This window comes from Perognathus longimembris, chromosome 3 (genome assembly GCF_023159225.1).
Source record: "Perognathus longimembris pacificus isolate PPM17 chromosome 3, ASM2315922v1, whole genome shotgun sequence".
In the NCBI taxonomy this organism is placed as follows: domain Eukaryota; kingdom Metazoa; phylum Chordata; class Mammalia; order Rodentia; family Heteromyidae; genus Perognathus; species Perognathus longimembris.
The window spans coordinates 66,156,625-66,178,610 of record NC_063163.1 but is presented as its reverse complement, the minus strand read 5'-3'; the positions used below and the strand labels follow the sequence as shown (position 1 = coordinate 66,178,610).

Here is a 21,986-nt window from a genome sequence, read left to right as displayed (position 1 = left end):
CAGGATGACGTTGTGCGCATGTGCGGGGGCAAGATGCACACCTATCTGTGAGATGGCGTGCACATGCGCAGAGTGGATCAGCAGGTGTGTGTCCACCTGTTGGCTGCCTGAGGCGCACGATGGGCTGTCCCTGCTGGTTTTGTGTTGCTGCCTGGCTCTCTGCCTTTCGGCCTGTGACCACTGTGTCCTCCCGTCTCTGCAGATATCTGCCTTCCTCCATTTGTCTTCCTGTCCTTGTTAAGTCATCCATCTCATCCCTGACGCTGGCTTTCCAGAATCCTCCTCCCGTCTTTCTGGGTCTTCCCTTTTTTTGCTTTTCCCCCCATTTGTTCATTTGTTCCTTCATTCATTTGTTTGTTATTTTTGTGTGCCAGAACAAGGGCTTGAACTTGAGGCCTGGTGCTGTCCCTTACCATTTTCACTCTAGCCTGGTGCTTTACCATCTGAGCCACACCTACCCTCCAGGCTTTTTTTTTTTTTTTTCTGGTGGTGGTGGTTAATAGTAGATATGAGCCTCACAGATTTCCTTGCCCCGGCTGGCTTTGAAACACCATCCTCCAGATCTCAGCCACCTCAGTAGCTAGGATGACAGGTGTGAGCCACCGTTGCCTGGCTCTTTATCTCTTCAAAAATAACTTTATGGCTGGGCGCTGGTAGCTCACACCTGTCAGGTACTCAGAAGGCAGAGATCAGAGGACTGTGATAGAGCATTAGCTTTCAGCCAGAGATCTGAGGGCCAGCGCCCAGGTCTTGAGTTCAAGCCCCACCACCAAAAAATAAAATTAAAAACAGAACTTTATGGAGATTTAATCAATGTGCCAAACAACCCAGTCCCTTAAAATATGCATTTCAATAGTTTCGTTTATCCACAGTGCTGGCCCCCATTACCCCTGTCTAAATTTAAAACACCTTTGTCTTTCTCAAAAGAAACCTCACACATCTTAGCTGTGGACCCTCCATCTTTTGTCATCCCCAGGCCCTGCACCCAGGCGTTCACTTCCTGTCTCTGATTTCTCCTATTCTAGAGGTTTCCTATCAATGATGGTCACACCCTGTGGTGCCTTTTCTGTGTCTGCTTCTCTCACCAAGCATGGTGGCCTCAGGGCTCCCCCACATGGTGACACGCCAGAATCTTCTTCATGGCATCATGATATTCCATTGTGTGAGCCATACTTAGACCATCCACTCATACCTTTCCATTATTTTTGCCTTGGGCCTTGCACAAATAAATTTGCTGTGAACATCTGGGTAGAAGATTTTGTGTGGGCTTTCTCCATCCTTTTTTTTCTTTTTTAATTATTCCGTCTTCTTTATCTGTGTATCTCTCTTGTCTCTTTCTGTCTCCACTTGTCCCTTTGTCTCCGGGTCTCAATGGGATGGGTAGCCTCATCTTCCTGCCCCGCTCTCTCCCTCTGTACAGCACTTCATGAAGCCCCTCCAGCGGTTTCTCAAACCCCAAGACATGGAGATCATCTTTGTCAACATCGAGGTAAGCCAGCTGGTCCTCATCGCCTGCGTGTGTAAGGGTTGGAGCAGTGGGGCCCCTGGGCTCAGCCTGGCCTCACCCCTCCCTCCCTGTAAGTAGGAGCTGCTTCACGTACACACCCACTTCCTAAAGGAGATGCACGAGACACTGGCCACCTCAAGAGCACCTACCTTGTACCAGGTTTTCATCAAATATAAGGAGAGGTGAGGTCTGGGAATGTGGCCTAGTGGTAGTGTGCTTGTCTAGAATGTGTGAAGCCCTGGGTTTGATTCCCCAGCACCACATAAACAGAAAAAGCCAGAAGTGGCACTGTGGCAGAGTGCTAGCATTGAGCAAAAAGAAGCCAGGGACAGTGCTCAGGCTCTGAGTGCAAGCCCCAGGACTGGCAAATAAAAAAAAGGAGAGGTGAGACCCAGTCGGCCAGTGAGAGCCCTGGGGTAGGGAGAGAGGGTCGGTCACCTGCTTGGGCTGGGTGTTTGGGAGACCACACCCTCAGAGATTCTTGTTCAATTCTCACCTCTACTTGTGGCACTGGGAAGCCACGTAACCTCTCTGTGCTTCTATTCCTGATCTGGAATTCAGTGTTCACAGCAAGGGTTGAATAAACGGATGCATACAGTATTTAGCCTGACACACCGTAGTGGCTTGATAAGTGTGGAATACATAAATATTAGGGGGAACCTGTTTGCTGATTGGCGCCTCTTGTGCATGATCTCACTTAATGAGTGGATTCTGCTGCCGTGAGGCCCATTTTACAGACAAAGGAGACTGAGGTACAGCAAGTCATCTAGCTGGAGAGAAGGAGGCCAAGGCAGATGCCTAGAACCACCTGACTTTTCCCCGGTGGCTGGTCCTCTCCCCGTAGGTTCCTTGTCTATGGCCGCTACTGCAGTCAGGTGGAGTCAGCCAGCAAGCACCTGGAGCAGGTGACCGCGGCCAGGGAGGACGTGCAGATGAAGCTGGAGGTGAGGCCTGGCCTGTGGGGGAGGGGGCACGGGATCCTGGGGCTGCGAGAAGGAGATGGTCTGCTTTCCAGGTGTGTGTGTGCAGGGGGGTGGGGGGAAGGTTGCTGTCAGCCAAGTAGAGAGACTGGAACTGCACTGAACCCTGACCTCAGGCCCACGTCCTCACACCCTACATGGAATCGTAGCCTCTGGGCTGAGCTCCAAGTTTACACTGAGTCCCTGAGCCTGGACAAACCCAGATTCCAGGCTGGGCTCCCATCCGAATGGAACCCCAACTTGGATCTGTGAGTCCAGTGGAAATAGGCAGGGAACATGACAGGGCCATTTCCCTCCCTCCCTCCCTCCCTCCCTCCCTCCCTCCCTCCCTCCCTCCCTCCCTCCCTCCCTCCCTCCCTCCCTCCCTCCCTCTTTCCCTCTCACCTTCCCTCCCTTCCTCCCTCCCTCTCTCCCTCTCTCCCTCCCTCCCTCCCTCCCTCTCTCCCTCCCACCTTCCCTCCCTCTCTCCCTCCCTCCCTCCCTTCTCTTTCTACACCTGTTCTCAATATGTAGCCCAGGTGAGACTTGAACTCATGATCTTCCCACCTCCACCTCCCAAGTGCTAAGATTACAGGCATGTACCCACCATGCCCAAACCCAATGGATGCTCCCCACTGTGTCCTTCCTTCCTTGTCTCCATGTGGGGAGATAGGATGACTCTGGGCTCTAGAGGAGTGCTCTGGGCTCTGGCATGGACAGGTGCCCACACTGTGGTTGAACTCTGTCTGTACCCTCCTCCCCTCGGGACTCCCCCTGGCCCCCTGCCTGCACCCGGTCCCCGGCACCCACGGTGTCTTCCGATCTACAGGAATGTTCTCAGCGGGCCAACAACGGTCGCTTCACCCTGCGGGACCTGCTGATGGTGCCCATGCAGCGGGTGCTCAAGTACCACCTCCTCCTTCAGGTGCGGGCCCGCTGCGCGCCCATCAGGATGGGGTGGGGCTGGCTGGGGCTCTGAGCCGGGGACCCCACTGAGGCTCCCAGCCTCCTCCAAGAGCAGGGTGGAAGGAGGACCTGGTGGGCCCGCGTCGTGTGGAGGCCCTCCGCCCCAGGGCCTGCCCAGGTGATGTCTGTGCCTCTGCTTCTCCAAGGAGCTGGTGAAGCACACCCAGGACCCCACCGAGAAGGACAACCTGCGGCTGGCCCTGGATGCCATGAGGGTGAGTGGGTTACCCAGTGGCGGCCGCCTGGGACCTGTGTGTGTGTGTGTGTGCGCACGTGCCAGGCTCACCGTATCTCTCTCCCCCCAGGACCTGGCACAGTGTGTGAATGAAGTCAAGAGGGACAACGAGACCCTGCGGCAGATCACCAACTTCCAGCTGTCCATTGAGAACCTGGTGAGGGCCGGGGCCCGTGGGGCGGGGTCGCTGCGTGGGGAGGGCGGCTGGGCCCCTTCCTGGCAGCCCTTGGTCAGACCCTTCCATCTCGCCGCGCAGGACCAGTCCCTGGCTAACTACGGCCGGCCCAAGATTGACGGGGAACTCAAGATCACCTCGGTGGAAAGGCGCTCCAAGACCGACAGGTGGGCACAGCCGGGCGGGTCCGGGGTGGAGGCCAGGTGGGGCCAGGCTTTTAGGCAAGTGGGCGGAGTTACGGTAGATGGAAGGCGGGACCTGGGCGGAGTCAAGGCCTTAGTTCAGTGGGTGGAGCCAACACAGGCTGGAGGAGGAGCCTGGGTGAAGCCAGGATCTAAGACAAGTGGGTGGAACCCGCATAGATTGGAGGAGGAGTCTGGGCGGGGCTAGGGCCTAAGAAAAGAGGCGGAGCCAGGACCTAAGGGAAAATGGGCGGGGCCAGCGCGGATAGGGCGGGGCTTGTGCCGGGCCAACTTCTTTAGCCTGTGGGCTGAACACCATGGATTTGCGGAGGATTCTGGATGGGTAGCAGGCGGGGATAATTTCTGAGTCAAGGGATGTGGGATGGTCGCAGGGTCAGGAACTCCCAGGGGTGCTCATCCAGGAGGCCAGGCCCACGTGGATCGGGTGGGTGAGGGCAGGAGGAGCAGGTGCCCAGGACCCCCACTGGGCGAGGAGGAGGAGGGGGAAGGGGAGGAGGGAGGGGGAGGGGGAGGAGCGGGAGGGGAGGAGGGGGGAGGGGGAAGGGGAAGAGGGAGAGTAGGGGGAGGGGAAGGGGGAGGGGGAAGGGGAGGAGGAAGAGGGAGGGGGAGGTCGCGAGGGCGGGGTCGGGCGGGAGGAGCCCAGCGGGAACCACTGAGCCCCACCCACCCCCCTGGGGCTCGCAGGTACGCCTTCCTGCTGGACAAAGCTCTGCTCCTCTGCAAACGCCGCGGTGATTCCTACGACCTCAAGGCCTCCCTGAACCTGCACAGCTTCCAGGTTCGAGATGACTCCTCGGGGGAGCGAGACAACAAAAAGGTGGGGGCCCAGGGGGCTGCCGGGGGTGCCCTGGGCAGACACACCTTTGTGAGTGTGCAAGAAACCGTTCACGAATGCAATGCACTCCACCGATCTCTAGGCTCCGGGATTAGAACAAAATCAAGCAGACACAGCCTCCTGTGGTGTGGCACTTGGTTTTGGAGAGCCAGAGCCAGGCAGTGGCCCGTGTACCCAGGAAGGGCGGAGGGGGCACAGCCAGGGCACAAGCGCCATTGCTTAGGGCCTTCCCTGTGGAGGTGACAGGGTGTGAAGTCTGGCCTTCTTGGTCTTGTCCCGGGCAGGACAGGGCAACAGTCCTGGTCCTTTGATCTCTATAGGAACAAAAGGGCCTTTAGGAGTGGTGGGCCTGCCCTCCACAGCGGTGGGGGCCTTGGGTCTGAGCTTTGCTTCCCCGCCCCCCCCCCCCATAGTGGACCCACATGTTTCTCCTGATTGAGGATCAAGGAGCCCAAGGCTATGAGCTGTTCTTCAAGACTCGGGAACTGAAGAAGAAATGGCTGGAGCAGTTTGAGATGGCCATGTGGGTGCCCCGCCCCCCCCCCTCCCCATTCTCCGGGGACTCCATCACTGTATTCTAGTTCTTGCTCTGCTCCACCGTGGGGCCCAGTTGGAACTTTAGTTTTCACATCTCAAAGCTGCGACCTCAGAGTTTCCACAACACAGCTACCAGCCTGGTATTGGGGTTTGAACTCAGGGCCCAAACACTGTCCCTTAGCTTTTTTTTCCCCTCACAGCTGGAGCTCTACTACTTGAGCCACCCCGCTCCACTTCTGGAATTTTTTTTTTTTTTGATGGCTAATTGGACTTTTCTGCCCAGGCTGACTTTGAACTGAAATTCTCAGATCTCAGCCTCCTGAGTAGCTAAGATTGCAGATGTGAGCCACTGGCACTCAGCTTCTTAAAAATTTTTTTTCCTCTTCTTCCTTCCTCTTTTTTTTCTTTCCTCTTTTCCCCTCTTCTCGTCCATCTTCTTTTATTATTTTATGTGTTGCTGGTTGTGGGGCTTGAACTCAGGGCCTGGGTGCTGTCTCTGAGCTTTTTGCTCAAGGCTAGGGCTCTACCACTTTGAGCCACAGCTCTGCTTCTGGTTTTCTGGTGGTTCGTTGGAGATAGGAGTCTCATGGACTTTCCTGCCTGGGCTGGCTTTGAACCACAGTTCTCAGATCTGAGCACTTCCGAGTAGGTAGGATGACAGGCATGAGACACCAGCGCCTTGCTTCTCCCATGTTCTTTTGCCCCCTTTCCATATTTTCCTCCTATTCCTTCTCCTCCTCTTCCTCTTTCTCCTTTTCTTCCAACTCCTCCTCTACCTGTTCTTATTCTGAGTCAGGCAAAATTTGTACAACAACAACAACAAAACCCCAAACCATTATACAGTATACAATTCCATCACACTTCATAAATTCTCATTCTACATCTGTCACCTCTCAGTTCCAAAACCTTCTTGTCATTCCCAAAGGAGACCCCATATATTCAGTACAGGACCACCCTCCTTCCTTTCCCCCTTCCTCTCAGCTGTCTCTCTCTGAGGTTGCATAAGCAAGCTCCATTTCCAGCAGCAGGGCTGGGGCATGGGTGGATGGGTGGGTACCCAGTATGTACTGTGTAACCCAAGGGGACAGCACCCCAACGCAGTGCTCTCTGGCCATGGGGGAGGGGGGGGAAACAGAGCAAAGAATCATAGCTTTGTGTTTTCTCCCTAGCTCCAACATCTACCCAGAGAATGCCACTGCCAGCGGGCACGATTTCCAGATGTTCTCCTTCGAGGAGACCACTTCTTGCAAGGCCTGCCAGATGCTGCTGAGGTCTGTGTGTGCCCGCAGTGGGGGGGGGGGGTGTCAGGGGATCCTGGCCCTCCAGGCCTGGGGGCCCCTCCTCCGTAGAGAACCCCGCTCCTTATGGATGCTTTATTCTGGGAGACGGGAGCCCTGGTCACTCTCCTATAGGTGGTGGTGGTGGGTATGGCGGTCCAGGCTCCTGACTCTCCCTTGTGCTCCCCAATATTTCAGGGGTACCTTCTATCAGGGCTACCGCTGTCACCGGTGCCGGGCTCCGGCACACAAGGAATGTCTGGGGCGGGTCCCTCCGTGTGGCCGCCATGGGCAAGGTATGGGGCAGGGAGTGGGGCAGTGGGGCTGTTCCACAGAGGACTCCCCCCTAATCTAACTTCTCCCCTCTCTTCCCCCAGATTTGGCTGGAACGATGAAAAAAGTAAGAGCCTAGGTGCTTCCTTTGCTGGGTGGGAGGCGCTGGGTGGACCCCGGAGGTGCCGGCCCAGGGGCATTGTGCTTTGTTGGGCCGGGAGGGTCAGTGCTGGGGTGAGGAGCCTGGGAGGCGGGTATGGGTGTCCAGTGTGCGTGCGTCCTGCCTCCATCTCTTTCTGTCTCTTTCTCCAGGACAAGCCACACCGCAGGGCACAGGACAAGAAGAGGCACGAGCTGAGTGAGTGTGCGGGTGACAGGGACGCCTGTGGTCCCGGGTCCCAGATGGAATTTAAAAATAGTTAACTTCCAGCCCAGTGCTGGTGGCTCACCCCTGTAATCCCGACCACTCAGGAGTCTGAGATCTGAGGATCATGGTTCAAAGCCAGCCTGGGCAGGAAAGTCTGTGAGACTCTTATCTCCAACTGATCCCCCCCCGCAACAAAAAAAACCAGAGTGGTGCTGTGGTTCAAGTGGCAGAGCACCAGCCTTGAGCACAAAAAGCTGAGGGACAGGGCCCAGGCCCTGAGTTCAAGCCCCAGGACTGGCACACCCACACCCAGACCTACACAGGATGTCAGCCAGGCCTCTCCCACACAAGAGGTGGGGAAGGACACATAGGAGGGTCAGTCTAGGATTTGAAAAACCCCAATGGCAGCCGCCTGTCATAGGTCAAGGCATTCCATGGAATGGCAGTGGTTCCGGGGCTTTCTTCTGCATCAGTCACACACACATATACACTGCCAGGGAGAAATCAGGCCAACGCAGCAGTGCTTTGCTCTCCCAGAGCTCCTGGGCCGCGAGGGAGACACAGACACTGCTTTGAAATCATCCTGCTTGTGCTTGGAGGGGTACAGGGTGTCTGGGGCACAAAACTGGGGCGGGGGGCGGTAATACATCAGAACATTCAGGGAAGGCTTCCTGGAGGAGGGAATATGTCAGTAGGGATCTGAAAGAACCTTACCAGTCCATCATGCTACATTTCCAGTGCTTGGCAGTAGCCTGTAGCTGGTGGCTGCTGTTGAACAGAACAAGTCTGATCACCAGCATGTTCTAGCAGCTAATAGTGCTCATTCTGCCTCCCAGAATGGACCACTGTCGAACTTCAGCCTATAAATCAAGCTTCCCATGAATCAAATCATACAAACCATGTTTCTTTTTCTTTTTTTGTCAGTCCTGGGGCTTGAACTCAGGGCCTGAGCACTGTCCCTGGCTTCCTTTTGCTCAAGGCTAGCACTCTACCACTTGAGCGGCAGCGCCACTTCCAGCCTTTTCTGTGTATGTGGTGCTGAGGAATGGAACCCAGGGCTTCATGCATGCTAGGCAAGCACTCTACTGCTAAGCCACATTCCGAGCCCCAAACCATGTTTCTTTTACCCAGCCTAATGGCATGAAACCCGTCCATGGGCTCGCTCATTGTTTTTCACTGCTGCATAGTATTCTGCAGCATGGTTGATGTCAGTTTGTGGCTCTTGCAAATAGAGTTGCTCTGGACAGTTGCTGATGACATGCAAAGGGCCAGCTTGCATTTCACCATGGATGGATCTATCTACTGGAGTGGAACTTCTGGGTTCCAGGATGGATGTGTGACTAACTTTAGTAAATGCCAGCCAAGGAGAGTTCCAGTTGCTCCTTGTCCTTGTCAGCACTTGCTATCATCAGTGGAGTTTTAGCTTCTCTTGCTGGCTTTGCGAGTCCTTGATTCTTGGCTGCCGTCCCTCCCCGCCTTGTCCTGCAGGCTTGCCTAAGATGGAGGTGTTCCAGGAGTACTACGGCCTTCCTCCACCCCCCGAGCCTTCGGACCATTTTTACGGCTTAACCTTGGTGATATTGTGGAGCTCACCAAGGCTGAGGCTGAGCAGAACTGGTGGGAGGTGCGATGGCCAGACAGGGGCATGGCACTGGGGGGATGGGCTCAGGATGGGGTGCGGGAGGCCCAGGCTCCAGAGGAGGTGCCTGGGGGGCTCAGAGCTGCTCAGCTGCAGCTGCCTGGCAGGGCTCTGGGCCATCCACTGTGATGGAGAGAGGGAAAGAGAGAGAGAGAGAGACAGACAGACAGACAGACAGACGGGAGAGGGAGGAAAAGAGGAGAGAGAGAGGGAGAGGGGAAGAAGAAAGAGGAAGAAAGGAAGAGAGGGAGGGCAGGTCCTGCAATGTCCACCGTGTCTTTTTTCTCCGGGCTCCAGGGGAGGAATACGGCCAGCAATGAAGTGGGCTGGTTTCCCTGTAACCGGGTTAAACCCTACGTGCATGTGAGTGTGGGGATGGCGGGGGGGGGGGCATCCTGGGGCCCCAGGGGAGTGTGCAGGCCGAGCCCGGCTGGGCTGCACCCATCTTACCAGGCCGCATCTCCACTCAGGGCTTGGGACCAAGCAGGGCCTGCCCTGAGCTCCTTCCCAGGGAAGGGTGGGGGCCACGGGTTGTGCCATGTCCTCTTCCCCCCCACTCCATGGGGCCACTGCTGTCCACCCCTCCCCCCTCTCCAGCCCCCACCACTGTCCGTCCCACAGCCAGGGCCTCCATCTCCCCTTGTGTTCCTAGGGGCCCCCTCAGGACCTGACGGTGCATCTCTGGTGAGTAGAACCTGACCCTCCTCCCCTCCCTCCCTTCCCTCCTTTCCTTCCTCCTCTCCCCTCCCTCCTCCTCTCCCTTCCCTCCCCCTCCCCTTCACTCCTCCTTCTCCTCTCAAGCCAGGGTCTCTGGACAGCTCAGGTTGGCCTAGAACCCACAGTCCTCTTGCCTCTGTCTTCTCAGAGCTGGGTTACGGGCATGTGCCACCTTGTCCACTTTCCTTCCTTGCTTTCAACTAGGGGCGTCTGGGGTGGAGGCCTAGGCTGGACGTGGGAGAGGCCTCCAGATCCCGTTCCCGGTTCCTTCTCTCCCCCTCTGCATTTTTCTTCCCTCCTCTCCTCTCCTCTTTTTATACAGTTGTAGGAGGCATATAAGCATATTTTATATCTAATTATAATATTAATATATTATTCTACATAATGTATCTACTCTATATTTCTGATATAGTATGATTATTATACAGTATATGTTAGATATAATCACCCACATGCCAGATTTTACATATAACCATATAGAATGGCAAATAAGTGAATATTTACATCACAAAAACAGTCATGTGTACATTTTTATCGGTGTTACCTATACATGCACCATAGAGTTCAGAACACTCTGGAACATTCCATCACACCTAAAGATTCTCCTACCTTTTCCCCATGAGTATCACCTATCTCCCCCCAGTCCTGGGGCCCCCAGTCCACTCCTTGTCTGCATTCTCTATTCTGGAAGTTTCTTCTCCACACAGCCCCGCACCATGGGCCTTCTGTGTCTGCCCCGCACTAGCCCTGTGGCCCTGGGTACCTCCACGCCAGTTGTGGTCTCTATCTCACACCTTCTGCGGGTCATTATTATTATTATTATTTTTTTTAGTGTCAGTCCTGGGACTTGAACTTAGGGCCTGGGGTGCTGTCCCTGAGCTTATCTGCTCAAGGATGGTGCTCTACCACTTGAGCCACAACTCCACTTGTGGTTATTTTGGTGCTTAACTGGAGCTAAGAGTCTCACAGACTTTCCTGTCACGGCTGGCTTTGAACCGTGATCCTCAGATCCCAGCCTCCCGAGTGCCGGGTGGTGGGGGGGGGGATGGCGGTAGGGGTGTGTGTGTGGGGGGGGTTGAGTGCCAGCGCCTGGTTCCTCAGTGCTTCTTTACCTTGATGGCTGGGGCTTTTAGCCCTCCGGAGTTTGCCCCCAGGGCTCCCTCCTCCCTGCCTGGCCCCACTTCTTCCCCACGTGGGCTGTCACCGTCACCCTGGGCTGTCTCGCAGGTACGCTGGGCCCATGGAGCGGGCAGGCGCCGAGGGCATCCTCACCAATCGCTCGGACGGGACCTACCTAGTGCGGCAGAGGGTGAAGGACTCGGCCGAGTTCGCCATCAGCATCAAGTGAGCCTCCCTCCCGCCAGGTGTCTCGGCTCCGCCCCCTGCCCAGCTGCGCCCCGCCCAGTCCCCACCCCGCCCCTCAGGCCCCGCCCCTCCCAGCTGCGCCCCGCCCCGTCCAGTCTCCCACCCCGCCCCTCAAACTCCGCCCCAACCCGCCCAGCCCAGTCTCCACCCCGCCCCTCAGGCCCCGCCCTGCCGTGCCCCGCCCAGCCCAGTCCACGCCCCACCCCTCAGCCCCGCCCAAACCCCTGCCCCCGCCCATCTGCACCCCGCCCCACCCAGTCCCCACCCTGCCGCCTCAGGCAACGCCCAGACCATGCCCCACCAGGCCCCAGCCCTGCCCCCCAGCCCACATCAGGCCCAGGCCCCGCCCAGGCCCCACCCACATCTCATATTATGCCGCTCCCCCCCTCCCCAGTCCCCCCAGGCCCCGCCTCCTCCCTGGTGAGCTGGCCTACGGCTTGCGAAGCCAGGCGCTTGATCCTCCTTGCTAACTTTATCTTTTTGTGCCAGTCCTGGAGTTTGAACTCAGGGCCTGGGTGCTGTTTTCTGAGTTTTTCACTCATGTTTGGTGCTCTACCACTTGAGCCAGGCTCCACTTTTAGCTTTTCTTGGGTGTGGCTCATTGGAGATCAGAATCTCACAGACTTTCCTGCCTGGGCTGGCTTGGAACCGCCAACCTCAGACCTCAGCCTCCTGAGTAGCTGGGCTGACAGGCGAGAGCCAAGGCTTAACGCCACACTCTCTGGGGTCCCTGTCATCTGGGGCTGGGCGTCTTCGCCCAGCACTTTACTTACCAAGCAGCTTTCCACCCAGCCCGTGAGCAGGGAGTGGGGAGCTGGCCTGGGGAGAGGATGACAGTTCAGGTGAGCCTGGGAGGCCCCAGGGAAGGGCAGGCCCTGGCACAGTTCCAGAATCAGTGGTCTCAGGTCACCCCTCTCCTGAGGGAACCCAGATCGCTCCTCCATGGCTGGGAATTGGCCGCGAATGAGCATGGTCCCAGCTGGTCCCAGCCTCGGGGTGCAGTGATCAGCCAGCCTCGGGGTATACTCACTAGTCAGCCTCGGGGTGCACTCACCAGCCAGCTTTGGGTGCACTGACTGGCTAGCCTCGGGGTGCACTTATGCAAATCTCCCCTACCCTCTCTCCTCGGGTCAGGTACAATGTGGAGGTCAAGCACATTAAAATCATGACATCAGAAGGACTGTACCGAATCACCGAGAAGAAGGCTTTCCGGGGGGTTCCGGTAAGGGCCTGCTCCCCACCCCAGCTGCCACTGTCCACAGGCTGAATGGTCTTTCCTGGCGGCCGGGCAGCTGGCCTTACACTTCTTCTCCCTGTCTCTCTCAGTAGTACTGGGTTTGAACCTGCTAGGCAGGTGCCCTATCGCTTGAGCCATGCCCTCAGCCCATTTTGCTCTGCTTATTTCTTTAAGATAGGGACTCACTTTTCATTTTTATTTTACTTTTTGCCTATAGCAGCCTGGATCTTGATTCTCCTATTTGTATATTCTAATGATCCTCCTCCTCCTCCACCATCTGGAGCTTCAAAACCCAGAGCATTTTGTTCTCTTCAACATTCCACTAATGTTACCTTGTCAGGCGGTTTTCTTGTTATTAGAGTTGGCCTGACCACTCGTGGAGGGAAGCCAGGAGGGTGGGGTGAAATCTGAACTCAGACCTCAGGCGTCATCCCAGAGGCCACGTTGCAAGTATTGCAGTCCTTCATCTCTCCCGGCACTGCCCCATGACCCTCTGTCCAACTGAGGGGCAGGGACGATGGGCCTGGGCACTGTCCCTGAACATTTTTTATTCCAAGGCTAGCTCTCTACCATTCTGAGCCACACACTTCCAGTTTTCTGCTGGTTCATTGGGGATAAGAGTCTCACAGACTTTCCTGCCCCGGCTGGCTTTGAACCACGATCCTCGGATCTCAGCCTCCTAAGTAGCTGGGATGACAGGTGTGAGCCACCGGTGCCCAGCCTGGGTGGGCTTTTTAGGAGGTGAATGATATGTTGCCTGCCCACTGGGCAGCCATGAGGTGCTTCATTGCTATGATGAAGATCTGGCCCGTGGAGCATTGAAGGAAATGTGGGGAAGGGGTGGGGTGGGCTGGGGGTGGCCGCCTCAGTGCTGCCCCCTTGTGGCTGGTCCTTTGCAGGAACTGGTGGAATTCTACCAGCAGAATTCCCTCAAGGACTGCTTCAAGTCGCTGGACACCACCTTGCAGTTCCCCTACAAGGAACCGGAGAGGAGGGCCGTCAGCAAGGCGCCGGGTAGGGGCCAGGCTGGGGCCGGGCTGGGGTCAGCCTGCACAGCCCCTCACATGGCGACAGTGAGGGTGGTGGAGAAGGTTCTGGGTGGGAGGCGTGCGTGTGCCTGGCTCCTGGTGTTTTGCAGGCTCCCTTGCTCGAATGGAAGATGGGGCAGGAGTCCTTTTGCTCTTAGGAGACAGAGCAGGGGGAAGAGGGGCTCTAGATGCACTTTTTAGATCCTTTCTTTCTTTTGGTGCTGGTCCTGGGGCTTGAACTCAACACCTGGGTGCTATCCCTGAGTGCTCTCTCTCTCTCTCTCTCTCTCTCTCTCTCTCTCTCTCTCTCTCTCTCTCTCTCTCTCACGCACACACACACACAGCTGGTGCTCTACCACTTTGAGCCACAGCTCCACTTCTGGTGTTCTGGTGGTTCACTGGAGATGAGTCTCATGCGCTTTCCTGGCCAGGCTGGTTTTGAACTGCCATCCTCAGATCTCAGCCTCCTGAGTAGCTAGGATTATGGGTATGAGCCATGGTGCCGGCTTGGTTCTGACTCTGACCCCTCTTTGCCTTACGCCCACAGCTGGAAGCATGAAGTATTTTGGCACCGCCAAAGCCCGCTACGACTTCTGCGCCCGGGACCGGTCGGAGCTGTCCCTTAAGGAGGGCGATGTCATAAAGATCCTGAGCAAGAAGGGGCAGCAGGGCTGGTGGCGAGGCGAGATCTATGGCCGGGTGAGGCACGGGGCAGGGCCTGGGGCTGAGGTGCTGGGCAAGGCCACCCTGCCAAGTTGCCACAGCCTGGGAGCCGGGAAAGGGGAAGAAGTGACATGGAGCTCCTTCCTGATGGAAAGACAAAGGGGCACCAAGATTTCTATTTTGTGTGCACCTGGGCTCTGTCCCTGAGCTTTTCCACTCCAGGCTGGTGCTCTCCCACTTGGAGCCACAGCTCTACTTCCTCCTTTTTTGTTGGTCCATTGGCCAACAAGTCAGGGCCAAGGCTGGCACCTTACCATTTGAGCCACACCTCCACTTGTGGAGGACCATTGTAAAAAGAAAACTTCCATTTTCAGCTTCGAGAACCCTTCCTTGTGCGAGTGGACCCCCCAGAAATGTCTATGTGAAGGTCCTGTTGGGCCAGGGGGACACATGACAAAACCAGAACTGATCTGAGGGATTACTCAGGAGTGGAGATAATCACACACTTGTGGAGGTGTTAGCAGGGTATAGAATGCTCAAAATTCATCCACAAATCCATCCATTTACCTATCTATCCATACATCACACATTCACCCACCATCCATCCATCCACCCACCATACATCCCCCACCCACCATTAACCCACCATCCACCATCTACCCAACATCCATCCACCACCCACCATCCACCCAATATCCACCATCCACCACCCATCCATCCCATCCACCACCCATCCATCCACCACCAATCTATCCATCTACCCACCATCCATCCACCACACATCCATCCACCCACCATCCATCCACCCACCACCCATCCATCCAACCACCATCCATCCACCTGCCATCCAGCCACCACCCATCCACCCATCCATATCTACCCATCCATCCACCACCCACCCATCCACCTACCATCCATCCATCCACCCATCCATCCATCCACCATCCACCCATTCATCCACCGATCCATCCATCCATCAACGCACCATCTATCACCACCCATCCATCCACCCACCATCCATCACCACCCATCCATCCAACCATCTACCAACCATCCATCCATCCACCCTTCCATCCATCCACCCACCATCCACCTACTAGCCATCCACTAATCCATCCATCCATCCACCCACCAACCATCCACCCACCCATCCATTCACTCACTATTCATCCATTAACCCACCATCCATCACCACCCATCCATCAACCCACCATCTATCCACATCTATCCATCCATTCACCCACCATCCATCCACCCTCCATCTATCCACCACCCATCCATCCATTGGCGTACAATCCATCCACCCACATCCTTCCATCCATCCATCCACCGATCCATCCATCCATCCACCTACCATCCATCACCACCCATCCATCCACCTACCATGCATCACCACCCATCCATCCATCCACCATCCATCCATCTATCCACCACTCATCCATCCATCCACCATCCATCCATCCATCCACACACCAATACATCCACCATTCATCCATCCATCCACCATCCATCCATCCATCCACACACCAATACATCCACCATTCATCCATCCATCCACCATCCATCCATCCATCCACACACCAATACATCCACCATCCATCCATCCATCCACCCACCCATCCATCCACCATCTATCCATCCACTCATTCATCCACCACCCATCCATCCATCCATCATCCATCCATCCACCTATCCACCATCTATCTATCCACCACCCATCCATCCATCCACCATCCATCCATCCACCATCCATACATCCATGCACCAACCCATCCATCCATCAACCATCCATCCATCCATCCACCATCCATCCATCCACCATCCACCCATTCATCCACCGATCCATCCATCCATCAACGCACCATCTATCACCACCCATCCATCCACCCACCATCCATCACCACCCATCCATCCAACCATCTACCAACCATCCATCCATCCACCCTTCCATCCATCCACCCACCATCCACCTACTAGCCATCCACTAATCCATCCATCCATCCACCCACCAACCATCCACCCACCCATCCATTCACTCACTATTCATCCATTAACCCACCATCCATCACCACCCATCCATCAACCCACCATCTATCCACATCTATCCATCCATTCACCCACCATCCATCCACCCTCCATCTATCCACCACCCATCCATCCATTGGCGCACAATCCATCCACCCACATCCTTCCATCCATCCATCCACCGATCCATCCATCCATCTACCCACCATCCATCACCACCCATCCATCCACCTACCATGCATCACCACCCATCCATCCATCCACCATCCATCCATCTATCCACCACTCATCCATCCATCCACCATCCATCCATCCATCCACACACCAATACATCCACCATTCATCCATCCATCCACCATCCATCCATCCATCCACACACCAATACATCCACCATTCATCCATCCATCCACCATCCATCCATCCATCCACACACCAATACATCCACCATCCATCCATCCATCCACCCACCCATCCATCCACCATCTATCCATCCACTCATTCATCCACCACCCATCCATCCATCCATCATCCATCCATCCACCTATCCACCATCTATCTATCCACCACCCATCCATCCATCCACCATCCATCCATCCACCATCCATACATCCATGCACCAACCCATCCATCCATCAACCATCCATCCATCATCCACCATCCAGCCATCCATCCACCCACCCGTTCATTCACCATCCATCCATCCACCACCCACCATCCACCAACTACCCACCATCCATTCACCACCCACCATCCACCCTCCAACCATCCACCCACCATCCATCCATCCACCACCCATCTATCCACCCACCATCCATTCACCACCTATCCATCCACCCACCATCCATCCACCCACCATCCATCCATCCACCACCCATCCATCCATCCACCATCCATCCATCCACCCATTCATCAACCACCCATCCATCCACCCACCATCCACCCATCCACCCATCCACCATCTATCCATCCACAACCCATCCATCCATCCACCACCCATCCATCCACCCCTCCACCATCCATCCATCCACCACCTATCCATCCATCCATCCACTATGAATCCATTCATCCACCATGCATCCATCCATCCACCATCAATCCATCCATCCACCCACCCATACATCCACCATCCATCCATTCATGCACCATCCATTAATCCACCTACCATCCATCCACCACCCATCCATCTACAATCATCCATCCACCCTCCATCATCCACCCACCATCCATCATCCATCCATCCATCCACCATCCATCCATCTATCCACCACTCATCCATCCATCCACCATCCATACATCCATCTACTCACCCATCCATCCATCCACCATCCATCCTTCCACCCATCCACCACCCATCCATCCATCCATCATCCATCCATCCATCCACCCACCACCCATCCATCCATCCACCCACCACCCATCCACCACCCACCATCCACCCACCATCTACCATCTACCCACCATCCATCCAGCACCCACCATCCACCCACCATCCACCATCCACCACCCATCCGTCCACTACCCATCCATCCCATCCACCACCCATCCATCTACCACCCATCCATCCCATCCACCACCCATCCATCCATCAACAATTCATCCATCTACCCACCATCCATCCACCACACATCCATCCACCCACCATCCATCCACTACCCATCCACCCACCACCCATCCATCCAACCACCATCCAGCCACCCACCATCCAGCCACCACCCATCCACCCATCCACCACCCATCCACATCTATCCATCCATCAACCACCCATTCATCCACCCACCATACATCCATCCACCCATCTATCCAGCCACCCATCATCCATCCATCCACCCATCCATCCACCCACCATCCATCCATCAATCCATCCACCGATCCATCCATCCATCAACGCACCATCCATCCTTCCACCATCCATCATCCATCCATCCACCATCCATCCATCCACCCACCATCAATCCATCCACCCACCATCAATCCACCACCCACCCACCCACCCATCCATTCACCATCCATCCATCCATTCATCCACCACCCATCCATCCATCCACCATCCATCCATCCATCCACCATCCACCCATCCACCCACCCACCCATCCATCCACCGTCCATCCATCTATCCATCCATCCACCACCCACCCATCTATCCATCCACCATCCATCCACCATCCATCCATCCATCCATCCATCCATTCATCCACCACCCATCCATCCATCCACCATCCATCCATCCACCATCCACCCATCCACCCACCCACCCATCCATCCACCGTCCATCCATCTATCCATCCATCCACCACCCACCCATCCATCCATCCACCCACCATCAATCCACCACCCATCCATCCATCCATCCACCATCCATCCATCCACCACCCATCCATCCATACACCATCCATCCATCCACCCACCCATCCATCCACTATCCATCATCCACCCACCATCAATCCACCACCCATCCATCCACCATCCGTCCATCCACCACCCATACATCCACCCACCATCCATCCACCACCTACCCATCCACCACCCATCCATCCATGCACCATCCATTCATCCACCACCCATCCATTCAGCCACCACCCATCTACCACCCATCCATCCATCCACCATCCATCCATCCATCCACCCATCCATTCACCCACCCACCCATCCATCATCTGTCCACTCACTCATCCATCCTTCCATCTATCCACCCATCCATCCACTCATTAATCCATCCACTCATCTACCTTTCCATTCATCCATCCATTATCCATTATCAATCTATCCACCCATCCATCTACCCATCCATCCACTCATTATCCGTTCACCCACCCATCCACCTACCTATTCATCCAGCCATCATCTATCAACCACCATCCATCCACTTTTCCATTCAGATACCCATCTATCACTCATCCACCCATCCATCCTTTTGTCCATCGTCCATCTACTCACCTGCCCATCAACCATCTATCCATCATCTATCAACCTATCCATCATCCATCCATCCTTCCATCCACCTTTCAGTTCAACCATCCATCCATCATCATTCATCCACCCATCCATCCACCAGTCATCCATGTACTCACCCATCCATTCATCTATCCATCCACCTACCCACCCATTTATTCACCCATCCATCAACCCATCCATTCATCCCTCCTCACGCATCTGGCATGCATGCGTCCATCCACCCCATCAGCATTTGTCCCGACCCACCACGCATGCACTCACTAGTCTATGCACACATGGCACCCACTGCCCCCCAGCCACACTTCCCCCTGTGCATCTCGCACAGGGTTGTGAAGTACCTTGTGTGTGTTAGGGGATCCAGGGGTGAGAAAGACATGAGACCCTGGCTTCAATTCCCAGCACTTCAAAGTGCTGCTGTCTAAAACAAGAAGGAGGAGGAGGAGGAAGAGGAGGAGGAGGAGGAAGAGGAGGAGGAGAGGAGGAGGAGGAGGAGGAGGAGGAGGAGGAGGAGGAGGAGGAGGAGGAGAAGGAGGAGGAGGTTGGAGTGTGTGTGAGGCTCATTCTTCAGACAGTGTATTTTCTGGGGTAGAATAAAGAATGCCCTGTGCAAAGGTCCTGGGGCAGGAAGGAGGTGTGCTGAAGTGGCCTGATGAATCCATCTTCTCTTTCCAGGTGGGTTGGTTTCCTTCTAATTACGTGGAGGAAGATTATTCCGAATACTGCTGAGCCCAGCTGTTCCTGTGACAGGAGAGACTGAGGGCTTGGAGCCCAGGACGTTGGGGGGCCCAGGGGCTGAGACAGGTTCCCCAGAGGGGACAGTCTGCATGGACGGTGGAGGGCCAGTGCCCGTCCTGCTGGCAGGGGCTCCGGGCACCATGCCGTGTACGGTTAATTTATCACACACTCATTGCCTCTTGGGGCCTCTGAGAAGGGGGGCAGGGGCTCCCGCTTTAATAAAATGATGGATGTGGGGACAGGTGGGCCCAGGAGGCTTGGCGGGGGGAGGGCTGGGGAGGGCACAGATGTGGTCCAGCTCCCTGCGTGCAGGACTTGCAGGGATGGGTGGGGGGGTGTCCCATACAGCCGGGGCAAATGTCACCCACAGAATCAGGGCCACAACTATGTCCTGTCCACTGGCAGTGTTCTACAACAGCGATGACTATTTCCAGCCCCCTTCTTTCCTGATGCCATCGACTAGTGGAAAAGCTCGTGGCTGGTGCTCTACCACTTGAGCCATGCCTCCAGCCTGGATGTTTTGCTGGTTTATTGGAAATAAAGAGTCGTGAGGACTTTTCTGCCCTCATGGGTCTCAGACCTCAATCCTCTGGATCTCAGCCTCCCGAGTAGCCAGGATGACAATGGGAGCCACCGGTGTCCTGCCAGCGTGGGCTTTTCTGTATCTACCTGAAATAACGACATGCACTGGTGTTTCCGGAGGAGGACAGGGGCCTGGCTGATGCCTGGGGCAATTAGTCACGAGTTTTTATTTCTTCTCCAAGTTGACCATGTCTGGGTGGCGAATTATGTCTGTTCTCAAGTTGCTCCCTGTGGATGGGAGCGTGCCGTTCGTCAGGAAGCAGCTAAAAGAGAAAGGAGAGGGAGGGGTGCACTGTAGATGATTGGGGTCAGTCCTGTCGCAGGTCCATGTAGAGCAGGGCTTGGAGAAGAGTGAGGGTAGCGGGGCCTGGGAATTACAGGGGCTTTGAACACCGTTCAGCTAGGCAGTGTAAGTCCCAGGGATGGGGGATGATGGATACACCTACTTCTAAGGTGGGCAGCGGTGGCTCATGCCTAGAATCCCAGCTACTCAGGAGGTTGAGATCTGAGGATGGTGGTTCGAAGCCAGCCCCGGCAGGAAAGTCTGTGAGACTCTTGTCTCCAATGAACCACCAGAAAACCAGAAGTGGAGCTGTGGCTCACAGTGGTAGAGCACCAGCCTTGAGCTGGAGAGCTGAGGGACAGCACCCAGGTGCTGAGTTCAAGTCCAGTACCAGCACAAAAATAGAGGTGACCTCATGGCACACTAGTGGCTGTCTGCAAAGCGTGGCAGGGCTCTGTAGACCTTCCAGGCCCTGGGCACTGGGATGGCAGGAGTACACCCTGTCGGGTGGTGGGTTGGTTTGTAGATCAGAGGTTTGGGGCCTGAGTGGCCCCCATTTCCCACCCCCAAGGGCGGGGGTTCCCTGTCTCCCGTCTTCCTCTCACGGGAGAACCCAGTTTAGCTCTATTGTGACAAAAGCTGGCTCCGGCTGAGCTTTTCTCCCCTATGTATTATTCATGCCCAGACTTCTTTAATCGAGTAGATTTGCTTTTAAACATTGTGGTGAAGCTGGGCGCCAGTAACTTGCCCCCTCATCTGAGCTACTTCAGGAGGCTACCATCGAAGGATTCCAGTTCAAAACCAGCCTGGGCAGGGAACTCTGAAGAAACTCTGCTGCTGGGAGCCAACTGAAAGCCAGACATGGAGGTGTGGCCCAAGTGGTACAGTGCCAGCCAGGAACGAAAAAGCCAAGCCAGAGTGTGAGATTCTGGGTTCAAGCCCCAGGGGTGGCACCAAGAAAAAAATGTGTAGTGAAATCCATAAATGTAACCACACGGTTTAGCTGCATTAAGACTATGCTACGTGAGTAGCTTTTCTAGAAGTATCTGATCATAGAAGCACTAAGATTCCACCCCATTAAACAATTCCCATTCCCAGCAACCTCCCCCCCACCCCCCACCCCCGGCTCCTGGTAGCCGCTCTCCTCTGCCCAGATTCTCATTTGGCCTCTTCCAGGGTTTAAATTTTTGATGCTCACAAAGTCAAGAGTCAGAATCTCTAAATAGAACTTTGGAAATTAAAAAAGCCAAGAAGTTGCTTTTTTAGTAAGGCTCTTTCAAGCCGCGGGAATAACTCTTACCAAGCACAAAAGAACAAAAACAAAGAGGAGAAGGGGGGGGAGGGGGAGGAGGAGGAGGAGGAGGAGGAGGATAAGGATTGGGGCCATGGCCTGCTGTGGTGAGCACCCCACCTGAGTTACAATGGG

General features: G+C 55.4%; 1 protein-coding gene across 1 annotated transcript in view; it reads left to right on the top strand.

The window, feature by feature from the left end:
- Window positions 1-19,932, top strand: part of Vav1 (vav guanine nucleotide exchange factor 1) — a 36,562-nt gene extending 16,630 nt beyond the window's left edge. Inside the window, 22 exon segments of the mRNA XM_048341856.1 lie at window positions 1,421-1,489; window positions 1,586-1,689; window positions 2,352-2,451; window positions 3,296-3,391; window positions 3,579-3,647; window positions 3,738-3,824; window positions 3,924-4,009; window positions 4,730-4,862; window positions 5,294-5,403; window positions 6,587-6,688; window positions 6,893-6,990; window positions 7,072-7,094; window positions 7,280-7,325; window positions 8,823-8,873; window positions 8,876-8,958; window positions 9,271-9,336; window positions 9,626-9,657; window positions 10,918-11,034; window positions 12,190-12,277; window positions 13,192-13,306; window positions 13,868-14,019; window positions 19,633-19,932. Of these exon segments, the coding sequence (XP_048197813.1) occupies window positions 1,421-1,489; window positions 1,586-1,689; window positions 2,352-2,451; window positions 3,296-3,391; window positions 3,579-3,647; window positions 3,738-3,824; window positions 3,924-4,009; window positions 4,730-4,862; window positions 5,294-5,403; window positions 6,587-6,688; window positions 6,893-6,990; window positions 7,072-7,094; window positions 7,280-7,325; window positions 8,823-8,873; window positions 8,876-8,958; window positions 9,271-9,336; window positions 9,626-9,657; window positions 10,918-11,034; window positions 12,190-12,277; window positions 13,192-13,306; window positions 13,868-14,019; window positions 19,633-19,686 (1,881 nt within the window). The 3' untranslated portion in view covers window positions 19,687-19,932.
- The last annotated feature ends 2,054 nt before the right edge of the window (window positions 19,933-21,986 follow it).